The sequence below is a fragment of the Netta rufina genome (genome assembly GCF_964035555.1).
Source record: "Netta rufina genome assembly, chromosome: 2".
Classification (NCBI taxonomy): domain Eukaryota; kingdom Metazoa; phylum Chordata; class Aves; order Anseriformes; family Anatidae; genus Netta; species Netta rufina.
The window spans coordinates 102,604,364-102,617,882 of record NC_140124.1 but is presented as its reverse complement, the minus strand read 5'-3'; the positions used below and the strand labels follow the sequence as shown (position 1 = coordinate 102,617,882).

At 32.7% G+C, this 13,519-nt stretch overlaps 1 protein-coding gene across 1 annotated transcript in view; it reads left to right on the top strand.

Moving 5' to 3' along the window:
* The window catches only part of CDH7 (cadherin 7), a gene marked incomplete at both ends in the record, with an annotated part of 78,698 nt that extends 66,747 nt beyond the window's left edge, over positions 1-11,951 (top strand). Inside the window, 3 exons of the mRNA XM_084306876.1 lie at positions 1,055-1,172; positions 3,674-3,925; positions 11,458-11,951. Coding sequence (XP_084163002.1) covers positions 1,055-1,172; positions 3,674-3,925; positions 11,458-11,951 — 864 coding nt within the window. The remainder of the gene's footprint in view (positions 1-1,054; positions 1,173-3,673; positions 3,926-11,457) is intronic.
* Between the last annotated feature and the right edge of the window lie 1,568 nt (positions 11,952-13,519).

Genomic DNA, 13,519 nt, shown 5'->3' with positions numbered 1-13,519 from the left:
AAACTGTTTTTAACTCCCAACATGATTTACAAACAGTCCTAGACTTAACTAACAGCATCTGGTATTGTTTATCTTTGATGTCTGTCATATTTTAGCTTTTCCAATTTGGTATTTAAGGCCTAAGGAAATATATGTTTTCTAATTCTCTCTTCTCTCTCCCAGAAAAGTAGTAGATGTCTCATACTTATAGATCCCACATAGTCCCTGGGAGGCTCTGCACTTTCGGGCCTTCTCCCAGAATATTTTCCTTTCTGTGGGAGATGTTGTCTATTATACATTTCAAAAGTACAGCAGAACTGAACTCTTCAACAGAAAACACTATTGTTAGCTTGCATTCATGAGAAGCACAGGAATAGAATAAGAGTGTTCTTATTGGAATACTTGTTTCTTGTCCCTGTGATTCAGTCAGAACTGTTACCTCTACTATTCATTTCTTTATGAATTGTAAGCAATTTTGAAATCTTTCCTTTAGAGACGTTTTGACTGAATTTTACAAAATATTTTTCTTTTTTTTTTTAAAAAAAAGGAATATATTAATATACTTAGGACTTGGCTTTTTCCTTTTCAACTGGGTGCTCATAAACATAATCCTTTGCAAAAGATTACAGCTCAACACTGATCACAGCAACAGGTAACTAACTATAAGAGGGCCATGTTATAGGCATCTGGAATATATGATTCTTCCACTGCTGTGCAGTTTATACTTCAAACACCAGTGCATGACAGGACCTAACTCTCTCATAAGCACTGCAAAGAATTGCTTTTGGTAAATAAAGTAAATTAAGTAAATTAAGTAAATTTTGGTAAATAAAGGTAAATAAAGATACAGGGAAAGTAAGGAAAAGAGTCACATTATACATGTAATAGTATCTCTACATGCGTAGGAGTTTAGAAAATTAAAAAAAAAAAAAAAAACCAAAAAAAAAAAACACAATATAAGCAGGACTCATGAAAGGATTGGAACTTGGATATGTAACAGAGGAGTTATGTAATGTGCATGTATTTGTGCTTCTTCACATTTCATATAATGAAACCTCAATGTATTTCGTTACAGGTCATACAGAAAATCAGTGCAATTGATAAAGATGACCCACCAAATGGCCATCAGTTCTATTTCAGTTTAACAGCAGAGGCAGCAAATAACCACAATTTTACACTTCAGGACAACAAAGGTAGATAACTTTTTTTTTTTTTTTTTTTTTTTTGGGGGGGGGGTAAATATTCACAACCAACACTTTTCATTTTGAATATATCATGCTGATAATGACCTACATAAACACTGGTAAGGACATAAATTAAAGTGCAATCAGCTTCAAAAGTATTTTTATAGATTGTCCGTCAAGGGAATAAAGCTGCTGTCTGAATCATTTAAAGTTTTGAGCCAAACAGAGTAGCTTCTTTTTTATTGTATTTTTTTTTCCAGAAGGCAGTCTTTTCACATTTTTCCCTTGTATTTATATTTTTGTTTTGTTTTGTTTTAATCCAAAATAGATTATACTTTGGGGCAATAACTGAAAAATGTCCATGAATCAATATTTTATTAATTCAACTCAGGGCATAAAAAATGAGTGCACAAGTTTTTTGTTTGTTTGTTTGTTTTTGTTTTTGTTTTGCTCATTTTTTGTTGTTTTTATTTTGTTTTGTTTTGTTTTATGCACCTTTTCAATAAGTTTACTACCGACTGAGGAATGATTTTGAAAACAAAAGCATTTACACTGAGTTCTTACTATTATTTCCCCAGACATTTATGAAAAGACTCCTGTTGACATCAAGTTTTTATTAGTTAAATATCTGAGAACATGCTTCTAATTAGTGTTCTCATTAGTTGCACTGCACAGTATAGCATCTGAGCATGTATCAGTCAGTTTAGCTGTTAGCTGAGGCAAGTAGCACTAAATAGACGCCATCTTAGTCTTGCATTGCTCTTCTATGCACCAGCCTGGAGAAAAGGAGGCTCAGGGGTGACCTTATCGCTCTCTACACGTACCTTAAAGGAGGCTGTAGTGAGGTGGGGGTTGGTCTGCTCTCCCGCGTGCCTGGTGACAGGACGAGGGGGAATGGGCTTAAGTTGCGCCAGGGGAGTTTTAGGTTGGATCTTAGGAAGAACTTCTTTACCGAAAGGGTTGTTAGACATTGAAACAGGCTGCCCAGGGAAGTGTTGGAGTCACCATCCCTGGAAGTCTTTAAAAGACATTTAGATGTAGAGCTTAGGGATATGGTTTAGTGGGGACTGTTAGTGTTAGGTCAGAGGTTGGACTCGATGATCTTGAGGTCTCTTCCAACCTAGAAATTCTGTGATTCTGTGATTCTGTGATTCTATGTATCAGCATTATCCAGAGTTACAAAGCGATCATTATTAATAAGAAAAAAGAAGCATATGGTGGACTAAGGTGTACTGTTTGTACAGAAAGACCTTGAACAACAGTCACTAAGTCCACGGGACCTAATAAAGATCTCTCACACAGGCATTTATTGCCTTATTCTGCATGTAGTATTGACATGTTTAACTTTCTTCATAGTAGCAGCATATAGTGGTCAAATAATAAAAAATATTATAGTGGTCAAAATAATAAAAATAGTGGTCAAAAAAATAAAAATGCATTAGAATAAGACTGTTAAGAAGTCTGATGCTGTTACAAGTTCTGCAAAGTACTCAATAAAAAGACAGTCCATCTTCCAAAGAACTTACAATTTGCAAAGGGTAATAACAGACCATTGCAATGCCAGTAAAATCAATGGAGTTACGAGGCAGAACCAGTTGCCTCTTCTGATGTTTTAGCTTTAGATATATTTCACATGGTTCTGTATGAGGAAATGTTTGTATTTTTTTGCCAGATAGGTCATAATAGATGACACAATAAGATACCTATACTAGATTATCAATGAATCTGACTATAGATAGACAGATAGATAGATGATACATGTAGCTAGACAGACCGACCGACCAACCTTTTCTATACATTTCTAGGAGATGTATCTCCCTACCTCTCAGGAGCGGTCAACCTGTATTGAACACAGTGAGTTATGCACATATTTTCTGGAACACCTGGACATTTTAGTCACCCAAATCAGCAACATCGAAGCACATGTGATTATATTAGCCAACTTGCTGACTCTCAGCTGAGACTGAAAACAAACACGTCTTTGTTACACATGCAATTACATGTATTTGTGCTCCAAGAGGTTATTTTTATATTTCAAAAAATATATATTAATTGGTGTTCAGAACCTACTCACCTATGAATATATTATCTTATTCCATGCTCTCTATATCTGTGAATAATTGAAATAGATCCATGGAAATTAGACCTGAAACATGAATATAAATACTTAAACTGATTACTGAAGTGTGATTTTTTTTTCTTCTCTTTTACAATACTCTCATCTTCAGCTATATATTGAGACTGTGGAACTGTAAGCATACTAAAAACAAATAGACCTCTGCGATTTTGAAATAGTTTTTCATGGACAACAGGAATATTTTTGTTTAGTTGAACATGAATTCTCAGCTAATCCTACCTCTGCAGATTAAGGAAAATACGATCAATATAAACTCATTGAAATAATAAAAATGTGTTTCTAAAGTCTTCTGAGAGAAAGGCTGTATTTCTTATAGACTTATATTCTTGAAAGGCCAAGTATTTTACATTTATCTTTTTATTCCTTTATATAGATAACACTGCAACAGTATTAACCAGAAGAAATGGCTTCCGAAGACAGGAACAATCTGTTTTTTATTTGCCAATATTCATTGTGGACAGTGGGTCACCTTCACTAAGTAGCACTAATACACTCACCATCAGAGTCTGTGACTGTGATGCAGATGGTATTGCTCAGACATGCAATGCAGAGGCATACATATTGCCTGCAGGACTTAGCACTGGAGCCCTGATAGCAATATTGGCTTGTGTATTAACGCTGCTGGGTAAGTCTTCTTTCTGTTACAATTTTTTTCAATGCAATGTATTGTAATTAGCAAAAGAAAAAATAAAAAATATGTATAGATACACACTATTTTATTTATTTATTTATTTTTAATCACTAAATTAATCACATTCCAGGAAGAACAACATTTTGTATCACGAGCCACACAAAACCTTAATTCTGTGATTTTCAAGATCAGATACTTTCTAATTTAAGCTGACTCCAGAGGTACATATGAAATAATATTAGAAGAAAAAATATTATTTACAACAAATTTAATATTTAAAAAATGCAGTTTATGTATGTATTTCTCTAGTTTAGTATAAAAGCTGTTTTTTTCCAGATTAATTACTTTGTAATCAGTGTGTGTTCTTTTCAGAGATGCAACTTTTTTCAAAAATTGATTTGTAGAGAACAAAAGATACCCAGGAAATACAACAGATATAATTTACTGATTAAAATCATCTTATTCAATTGAACATCTTCTACAGAATGATCTTTTGTTACTCCTGCAACTGGTGTCTCTCTTGGATTTTATGTTGTGCAGTGAAACCACTGCTAGATAGAAGACAAGGGGAGAAACCGGCTTGTGAATAGCAGAACAGTGTCAAGAGCTTAGTTTGGTTAGCATTTTTCATTTCATGAAAAGTCCTGAAACAAAATGCCTAGATGATACTACACAGGTACAAATCAGGGAATAAAGATGAAGGATCATCCTTGCAACTGTGATATGCAGATAAGGAGAGGTGCAATGTTACTTATTGTCAGAGAGATCTACTGTAAAAAGGTTCTGAATCAGCACACAAGAATTCTCACGAGTGTTATCACTGAAGAGATTCGTCTATTCCTTTACTGCACATATCAGCCTAAGGGGAAGGAGAAGACTGAAGTCTCCTCAAATTTATATGATCATAAATCAAATCAAAAGATTTTTGTCTGCATTTTTGTTCAAGCCAGTATTTTAACCACATATGGGAAATTTCTCATTGACTGATTCACCTCACAGTAAGCCATTAGAAGGAAATGTTTCTTTTGCTACAAACAATTCCAAATGACTCAGAAAAAGAAATCTTCTTGTACTGTTGTTAGAGAATAAGAAAAATCACTACTTCTACAATGAACCCAAACAACTTACTCAATGTCTGTGTATAGGAGACATTTCCCAAGTTTTTCAGCTTTTTGACCAAAGGAAAAAAAAAAAGCTAAAAACATAAAGTTGTTTAATCTCACTCATCATGTGTAAAGACCAAGGCTTAAGGAGAAATACAAGTGAATGATAATCAACAATTCTAATCAACATTTTTCATACATTTTCTTCTAGCAATATTTCTAGTCCATATCTATTCCCAAATGAACTTTATTTGCACATGCAGGTAAATAGAAACAAATAGGAAAAAATATGTTCAAATAAATATATAATGTTAGGCTTTTCTCTTGTATCAACTGGCATTGACATTAATGGATATTAATTGACATTAATCACCTGTTGAAAACATTGGTTCAATGTATTTAAGAATTCTGTAATGATAGCAATTAACTTAAACCCAAACTGAAATGTCACCATTTCTGTTATATATAAACAAGGGAATTTCTGAATAATGCATTAGAAACTACTGTAGCTAAAAGTTAGGTTGGCCTGGGCATGAGCTTCTCAGAAATATGAACCATATGTGTTGAAGAAGACTGTTCGGTGGAAACACAGCATTGTGCCAGAGACTGCTTATTCCACTCAGTGTAGCACAGCTCAAACACAACCAATAAATCAGGTAACCTGAGGTTTTATCCCAGTCACTTCTAGATTGTGCTGAACAAGCATTTGGTAAAGAACTGAGGATAAACTATACGAACATAGTGTTTAAATTCGGTTGTGCACCGAAAATGAATCTGACAGACAACCACCTCACCATTGATTTTAGTTGTCAAAGAATTGGACTTCAAATTTAGCTATCTGAATGTGTTACTGTTGTTTATCCAAGTAGATATTTCTATGTAATCTCATCACTTTTCCTTCTGGATACAGTTCAGAGTTGAAGGCACAGTTTAGTCTGTGTTTCTGTGCTAAACTTGGCTTTGAGTCCTGCACTGAGTTGCTGGATCCTGCAACTCAGATACCTGGTATCAGTCTTAATAAAGAAGAGGTACCAAAGAATCACTGATGACCAGTGAAACACTAATCAAGTGTTGCTTGTCTTGTTCCAGAGCCTTTCTTTTTCTCTTATTTCTTCCCAGAAGGCAGTCGCTGGCTCAGCTGAATGGCAATAATGCTCGGAATTTTCTTTTTACATTAATTCCCAAGGAAAGCAAAGAAACAAACAAAATCAAAAATGAGGAAACAAAAAACACCAAACAAATAAAGAAATAAAATAATGAAGATCAACTAGTACTACATAAAAAATAAGTTTAAACTTGTGTGGTTCCAGGGCTGGGACCAAGCAATGTACATTTTCATGTAAGGGTTTATCAGAGGAACCAGGTTACTGGATCAAAACTTTTTTTTTTTTTTTTTTCCTCTGATTAAAATTTAAAATACACTGCAAATCTAGTCACATTCATCAATGTCATCTCAATGTAAGTTTCAGTTGCAAAGCAGAGGAGAGATTTGTATAACTGTCATGAATGAATGCATTCTGGTTGTAATATCTTGAAATTGCAACAAACTCTTATCTGCTTAAAGTTAGAATTATATGCTTTGATATTCGTTCCTCCCTACACATCCTTTTGCCTAATAACCATTTGTCTCAAAGAAGACTCAGATTGTCTCAGTGGGATTTCTTAGTGTTCTTATTTTTACTTAAACAACTGATCAATTTTAGACAAGCACAATGGTTTCAGTGATTGCAAGAAGAAAAAGAGTTACTACATTATACCAATTTATTATAATCACATATAATGTGGCATAGTTTTTTTTTTTTTTTCAAAGTTAAATAATTTTAAAAGTTATAAACATTTTACCACTTTTTTCTCCTTCTTAGATTGATTTATGGAGATTAAATTCTAAATTTTATTCCACATTCAAGCTTCACCAGTACTTTGTTAATTACCCCAAAACCTCTACAATTATTCACTCTGCAGTGAGGCTGTGTTTTAAAGAAAAACAAACAAACAAACAAACAAACAACAAAAAAAAACTACTTGCAAATTATTCTATTAAAAGCATATGAAAAGCTAGTTTGTATTAATTTTAGACTGTACATAATTTTTAGAGAAATAAAAAGGAATTTTACCTCCTTTTAAAATTATATGATAATTTAATTCAAGGTAATTTGTTTTTCAGTTAGCATCTTCCAGACAAAATAACTGCTTTTGTAACCAGTGCTTAGCATAAAATGTATACATAAAATCATACATACAAAAAGAATATTCACCTGTAAATAACCCAATCATATTTGAAAGGTTAAATATTTTATTTGTATTGAAGCAATAGAAATTCATTATTCTTATCTTCCATATTTCAGAATAAAATTTATTAGCCCCAGTATTTTTCTCAAAACAATGTAGCAAACCTCCTCTTAATCTGGCTTTAGATTTTACAAGTTAATGATAGGTTGATTACCTTTCAAAATACAGATTTAAAGTATTACTTGTTTTCAATTAAAGGACAAGTAAATTATTAACGTATTACTTACAAAAGCCTAATACAATCAGCCATGTAATTTTGTGACTCTTAAACAGGAAGAAACAGTACTAGTAATAAGGATCTTATGACTAAATGGGTAAAATGGATATGGGATAGGACAATGCAGTATGTATGGACTGGATCTTATAGTTGAAAAATGATAAATCAATAATTGTTTCAGTTTGGAGGTAATTCAAATTGAGTCATTTAAAAGGTGGCTGACTATGCAATGCAGAACCTGTTTTCTGAAAATTATAGAGCCTACTAATGAAGGCTCAGTCTAGGCATTCAAAGGTTACAACACTTTGCAAAAAGCAATCTAAACTGATTAAGCAACAGTTATACATGAAGCTTGTTAACTGGAAATTAAATATACATTTCCTGAGTCTTGGCCTCTGTATTCTCAAATCTCTTCTGACTGTACTAGTAACTGCAATGTGTAACTAAACAGATCAGTGTGCTTCTCGGATGGCTGAGGGTCTCCAATCTTCAGCTTTATAACTCATGACACACCTAAGGCATAAAGCAATGGCATGTTCATTTGCAGCTGACATATCTTACTGCTATAGTAAATGCCAGGCTTAGGAGCGAAGTATACAGGGTATGATAATGATTGTGATTTAGCTCTGTCCCTTTACAGCTCTGCCTGTTTCTGAGTGTAGGCTTCTCCTTTAGGTTTTTTGAGGGCTATTATAGCTTCTTTACAATGACACTGTAGTTGCCCTGAGTACAAACAGAAATTTTAATGCTAAAACAGAGAAGCACAGGTAAACTAAACCTAACTTTTTGCAAGATCACACTAAAGTGAAAACTTGATAATAATTCCACAAAGCACAATGCAATGTAGCAAACAAAAAAATTTTTCTTATATTCAAGGGCATTAGTTTAAAAACTGATTTAGGTGAACAGAAACTACTGATACTATGATTGTAGTTATACCAACACAAAGATAAAATTACATTTTATCACAGGTAATATAAATACAAATGCCAAGGTTCTGTCAGTTGTTGTACCTATTAAACAAAATAAACATTTCCAACAATTCTGGTAAACCAGAACAAAAGGTTAGTTTAGATATTTCTCTATTAGTTTTAGTTATTCATTTATAATTATTAGTTTCAATATCATTTATTTATTTATTTATTTATTTTAATCGCATACAAAATCAGTATTGACATTTCATCAGCTTGGCATCAGTTTGGTGTGCTGGTATAGAGACAATGGCCAAAAAGTACAATACATGTGTTCCTAAAGCTTTTTCACTGTGTTTTATTTCTTCTCTAAGATACTGTGTTCTCTAGATGTTCAGCCAGTCACTGACTTGATCTCTGCTTTTGTGATAAATGTAGAGGGAAAAATGACAATGAGAAATGGATAAGCTTTACAAATCATTTTCACTTGATTTAGTTACCAGTATAATTTTGTTTGCACTTGTATACATCTGTGCAGTTGCTGAAATGCAGCTAAAGCTTTGTTCATTTAGAGGTTAAACATTATTGTTCATAGCTGTTGGAATGGAGATAAATTAATAATCTCATAAAGCCATCTACATGCTAAAAGGTTTAACCTTTAGAAAGACTCCATATTTTTCTTGACTTCAAACAGGGATGTGATGTACAAGGAATACTACATAAAACACTCATTGCATCATGACTTTATTTCACCTTCAGCCAGACTTACCTACTGAGCTTCATATTTTTCACTTATTAAACGTATTTAACTTTGAAAATTAAGTCTGTTAAGAATGACAGTAGTGTGAAAACACATGTGCACTTGATTAAAGGAAATGATTATCTGCTTACTTACTTGGCAATAAAAAATGTGTCGGTAAATTTTAAAAATGCTTAAAAAATAGAAATCAATAGCAATCTTGACTTAAATGTATTTTAGTACTGTCAACAACCTAATTTGTCTCTCACTTAAAAATACCTTTTATAATAAGGAAAAAACAGTAAGAGTAGAATCCAACTGTTGTCTATATAATGATGATAATTTTATGTTATCTGTTTTATAATTTACAACTTAATTTGTATTATACAATGATCAAAATGTTTTGAAATTTCATAAAAAACACTTTAAAGGTCAAAATCCTATATCATCAAACTACTTATGTAAATACTGTTGAAAGCAAAGTGCCCCAAACCAGTGGCTCCTGAATTTAATACACAAGACATGATTCAGTGAGATGCCAGGAGGAAAAAAAAGTGGAAGAGTGATGATGATACTGAAGTGTTATAAAGTCATAAGACATCTGTTAATAGATGGATCATTGAACCTGTACCTCATATTTACTATAAATATATATATATATAAATAAATTAAAAATATTTTCCTAATATACTAATATATTTTTAAAAGGGAAAAAATGAACTTGTTCCAGTTTTACTTTTAAACAAGCATCACTCCAAAGGAAATTATGACAATATCTGTGGAAATATAGCAGTTTTCTACATGTACAATCTCTGAATGACTGGTTAATTCTAACCAAGTGATCCCCATACTAAGTCATGTCTCACAATGACTAGATTGATAATGATTTTCAAAAGTTCCTCCCTGAAAAGAAAGGCTTTCAACAATATTCTATATTATTAAATTTATGGAGGGCATTTCTGAGACAGCCTAGAGAATATCAATCTTAATTTTATCTCAACCAGTTGTTCCTTTTTTCAGAAATGTATACGGAATTTAGTAGGCATATCAAAGTACTGTAAGTAACGATAGCAAACCTTAGATATTTGAATATAAAAAATAGTATATTCTTAACATTAAAAATATAGATAATATTATAAGGAATGATAAATTGAATATGGAATGATACTTACTTTTCAATGTACCATTATTTTTACAGTCATAGAGATGCCTGCTCTTTTCTAGGATTATCATTAACTCAGCAAATGTTATCCAGATGCTACAGGATAGTATTAATCACTTTGTGATTAATATGACTCACATTTCATCATGTCCCACATATGGGCGCAATATTCATATTGCAGGTTCCATACTTTGTGTATCAGTAATGGTGTTTCTCTACCAAATCTGTATTTGAAAAAGATGAATCTTGAGTTTGTTTTTCTCAGTTCTTTTGGCTGTCACTGACATTTAATATTAGCTTTCAGTCTGATGAAAAATTATAATTCTATTTTGATTATAATTCTATTTTAATTCTAAAATGATTACCTTTTCTATTATAATTCTAAAATGATTACCTTTTCTAGAACTGGCTGATCCAGCAAATTTCAGTCCTAGAATTTCTCATTAGAAGTAATTCATAAATCTGAAGAACAGCGCTTTGCACTTAAAAGGAAAGTGCATTCTTATATATTCTTTTAATCCACGAGCTAAGACTGTTTTATGTTACACATTGCTTAATAATTAAGTCTTCACCAGTCTAGGAAGATTTTTTGTTTGTTTGTTTGTTGTTTGTTTGTTTGTTTCCCAGCAGAGATTGGCCATATACTTTAATTCAGTGACTTCCCAAACTGTGGTCATTAAATTCTATTCAGTTACTTTGCAAATGTGCTTTTACCGCTTGGGCAATTAAGAGTTCAGGAAAAGGTCTTTTTTTTTTTTTAATTAAAAAAAAATATATATTTTTTTTAATTATTATTATTTCATAGCTATGACATTGTAACACTCATACTGAAACAGTACTAAAATTTGCATTTAAAAGATAGCACAGGATATAGAGTTAGAGAAGAAAACATTAATTCACAATGGCTTTTGAAATAGATTCTTTAACATCTAAAAAGCAAGTGGTTTAAAAGCCATTTTATAACCTGCTAGATTTGAAATCTAACTCTATAAATTACCTGCTACTCCTTGTGTCGTTATCCATATAAATTAATGAGTGCTTCAACCACTACCAAAATATGAGCAAATTTTAGCATTGCTAAAACTTCAGTCTTTTTGCATTCCAGTTCTCGTCTTGCTGATTGTCACCATGAGGCGACGGAAAAAAGAGCCCCTCATTTTTGATGAAGAGAGAGATATCAGAGAGAACATTGTCAGGTATGATGATGAGGGTGGTGGAGAAGAAGACACTGAGGCTTTTGACATGGCTGCCTTGAGAAACCTCAACATCATCCGAGACACCAAGACCAGGAGGGACGTGACACCTGAGATTCAGTTCTTGAGCAGACCAACTTTTAAAAGCATCCCAGATAATGTAATTTTTAGGGAATTTATCTGGGAGAGACTAAAAGAAGCTGATGTGGACCCCTGTGCACCACCCTATGACTCCCTGCAGACATACGCCTTTGAGGGAAATGGCTCAGTGGCAGAGTCACTCAGCTCCTTAGATTCGATCAGCTCAAACTCTGACCAGAACTACGATTACCTCAGTGACTGGGGCCCTCGTTTTAAAAGGCTTGCAGATATGTATGGGACTGGACCAGACTGCTTGTACTCATAGCCTTGGAACCTTTCTCTGAAAATGCACTGAAGAATACTAAAATAAAAAACTCAACTTTACAGACAGAAGAAAGTTGTAAATAGTTCTCCATTTTTAATATTTTTTTTCTTTTTTTCTTTTTGACTTGGTGGAACATATCCTCATTAAACTTGTCCTAGGAATTGCACTGACCACATAGCATATGAGCATTTGAGGCATTTTTGATAAAATGAAATGCTCAGACACGTTCAAATAGATAGCATCATAAGATACCTTCAGAGGCAACTCACTTTCAAGAGTGTTATGCACTGTAACCTTAATGAGTCAATTACACTCTGTAGATGCCTTTACAGTATTGCTATATCTAGAACACAAAGTCTTTGATATAAGTGTAAGAAACAAATTAACAAATATAATTCAGTACCATATGACAATATATAGTATTTGCAAATGTAGGCCTTTTAGCAAACTTTTTTTACAATGCTGCATGCAGCTTGCTAAACCAAAAACAGAAGTACAGAAATGAAAACAAACAAAAACCCAGATCATTTTTTTGTTTGTCCCTGCTTTTTTCAAATTTAGTTAATTGAAAGTCTCTGTAAATTCCTGGGTAGTTTTATGAATATATATATGAAGAGATACATATTACTATTTGTTCTAAGAAACTCCATGTTTGTCATCAACTTACTGATGTGATTTACAGACCACATAAAATCAGAAATATGGAGTGGTATCCTCAAGGTTGAAAAGTTTCGTGATGCCCATGTAGGTATAGAAAATATGTTGCTATCTATTTGTTATTTTTTATTATCTCTTCTGATTTGTACAGGAGAATTTATCCTTTTTTATTATTATTTGACATAAAGCATTATATTTATTTTGGAGCTCTAATCTCCACTAAATTCAGGTCCATTTTACTGCCTCATGGTATTAGACTTGTCAGAACATGCTGATTTTTCTCCAGTCTCAGATAAATGAAGCGTGGAAATTGAGAAATTACAGTAAAGCAATTGAGCCCACCATTCATCTCTCAGAAATGAGAGCAGCCGCAAGGACACACAGTTGTTCTTCTGAGCCACTACAATGTCTGAGACATTTAAATAAAATATTTGTACATTGCAGTTCTGGAAAGAAGACCACAGAGTAGCTGGGCGTGTCTTTAATGCAAGATATAATTTTCAAGGTCAAATATCCTATATACTTCAAAGACTTTAAACACCCTGCTTTTCCCCCTCCCATTATCTTTTGCTGCTGATGACAGTAAAAGACTCTTAAATTTCTTTCTTATGTTAAGCAATGTAATGGTATTAATTCCAGAAACCATCTTTAGATCTTTCTGCACATATGTATTTTCCCCAAAGGTGTTAACTCAGTATACATAATTTCTACACTGGTTCAGGAGTGCCAAAACAGAAAGAAAACTGCTGTTGCTTAAAATACTGTATGGTTTTGAAGTAGGATTTCTTAGAATAAGATAACTTTTTTATTATTCTATTTATACTTTATCTTTCATGATTTATTATTAGACAATAAGGCATATAATCAAGTAAAGTAGTGTTTTTAAGTATTATTTCAGATTATTTTGTTTG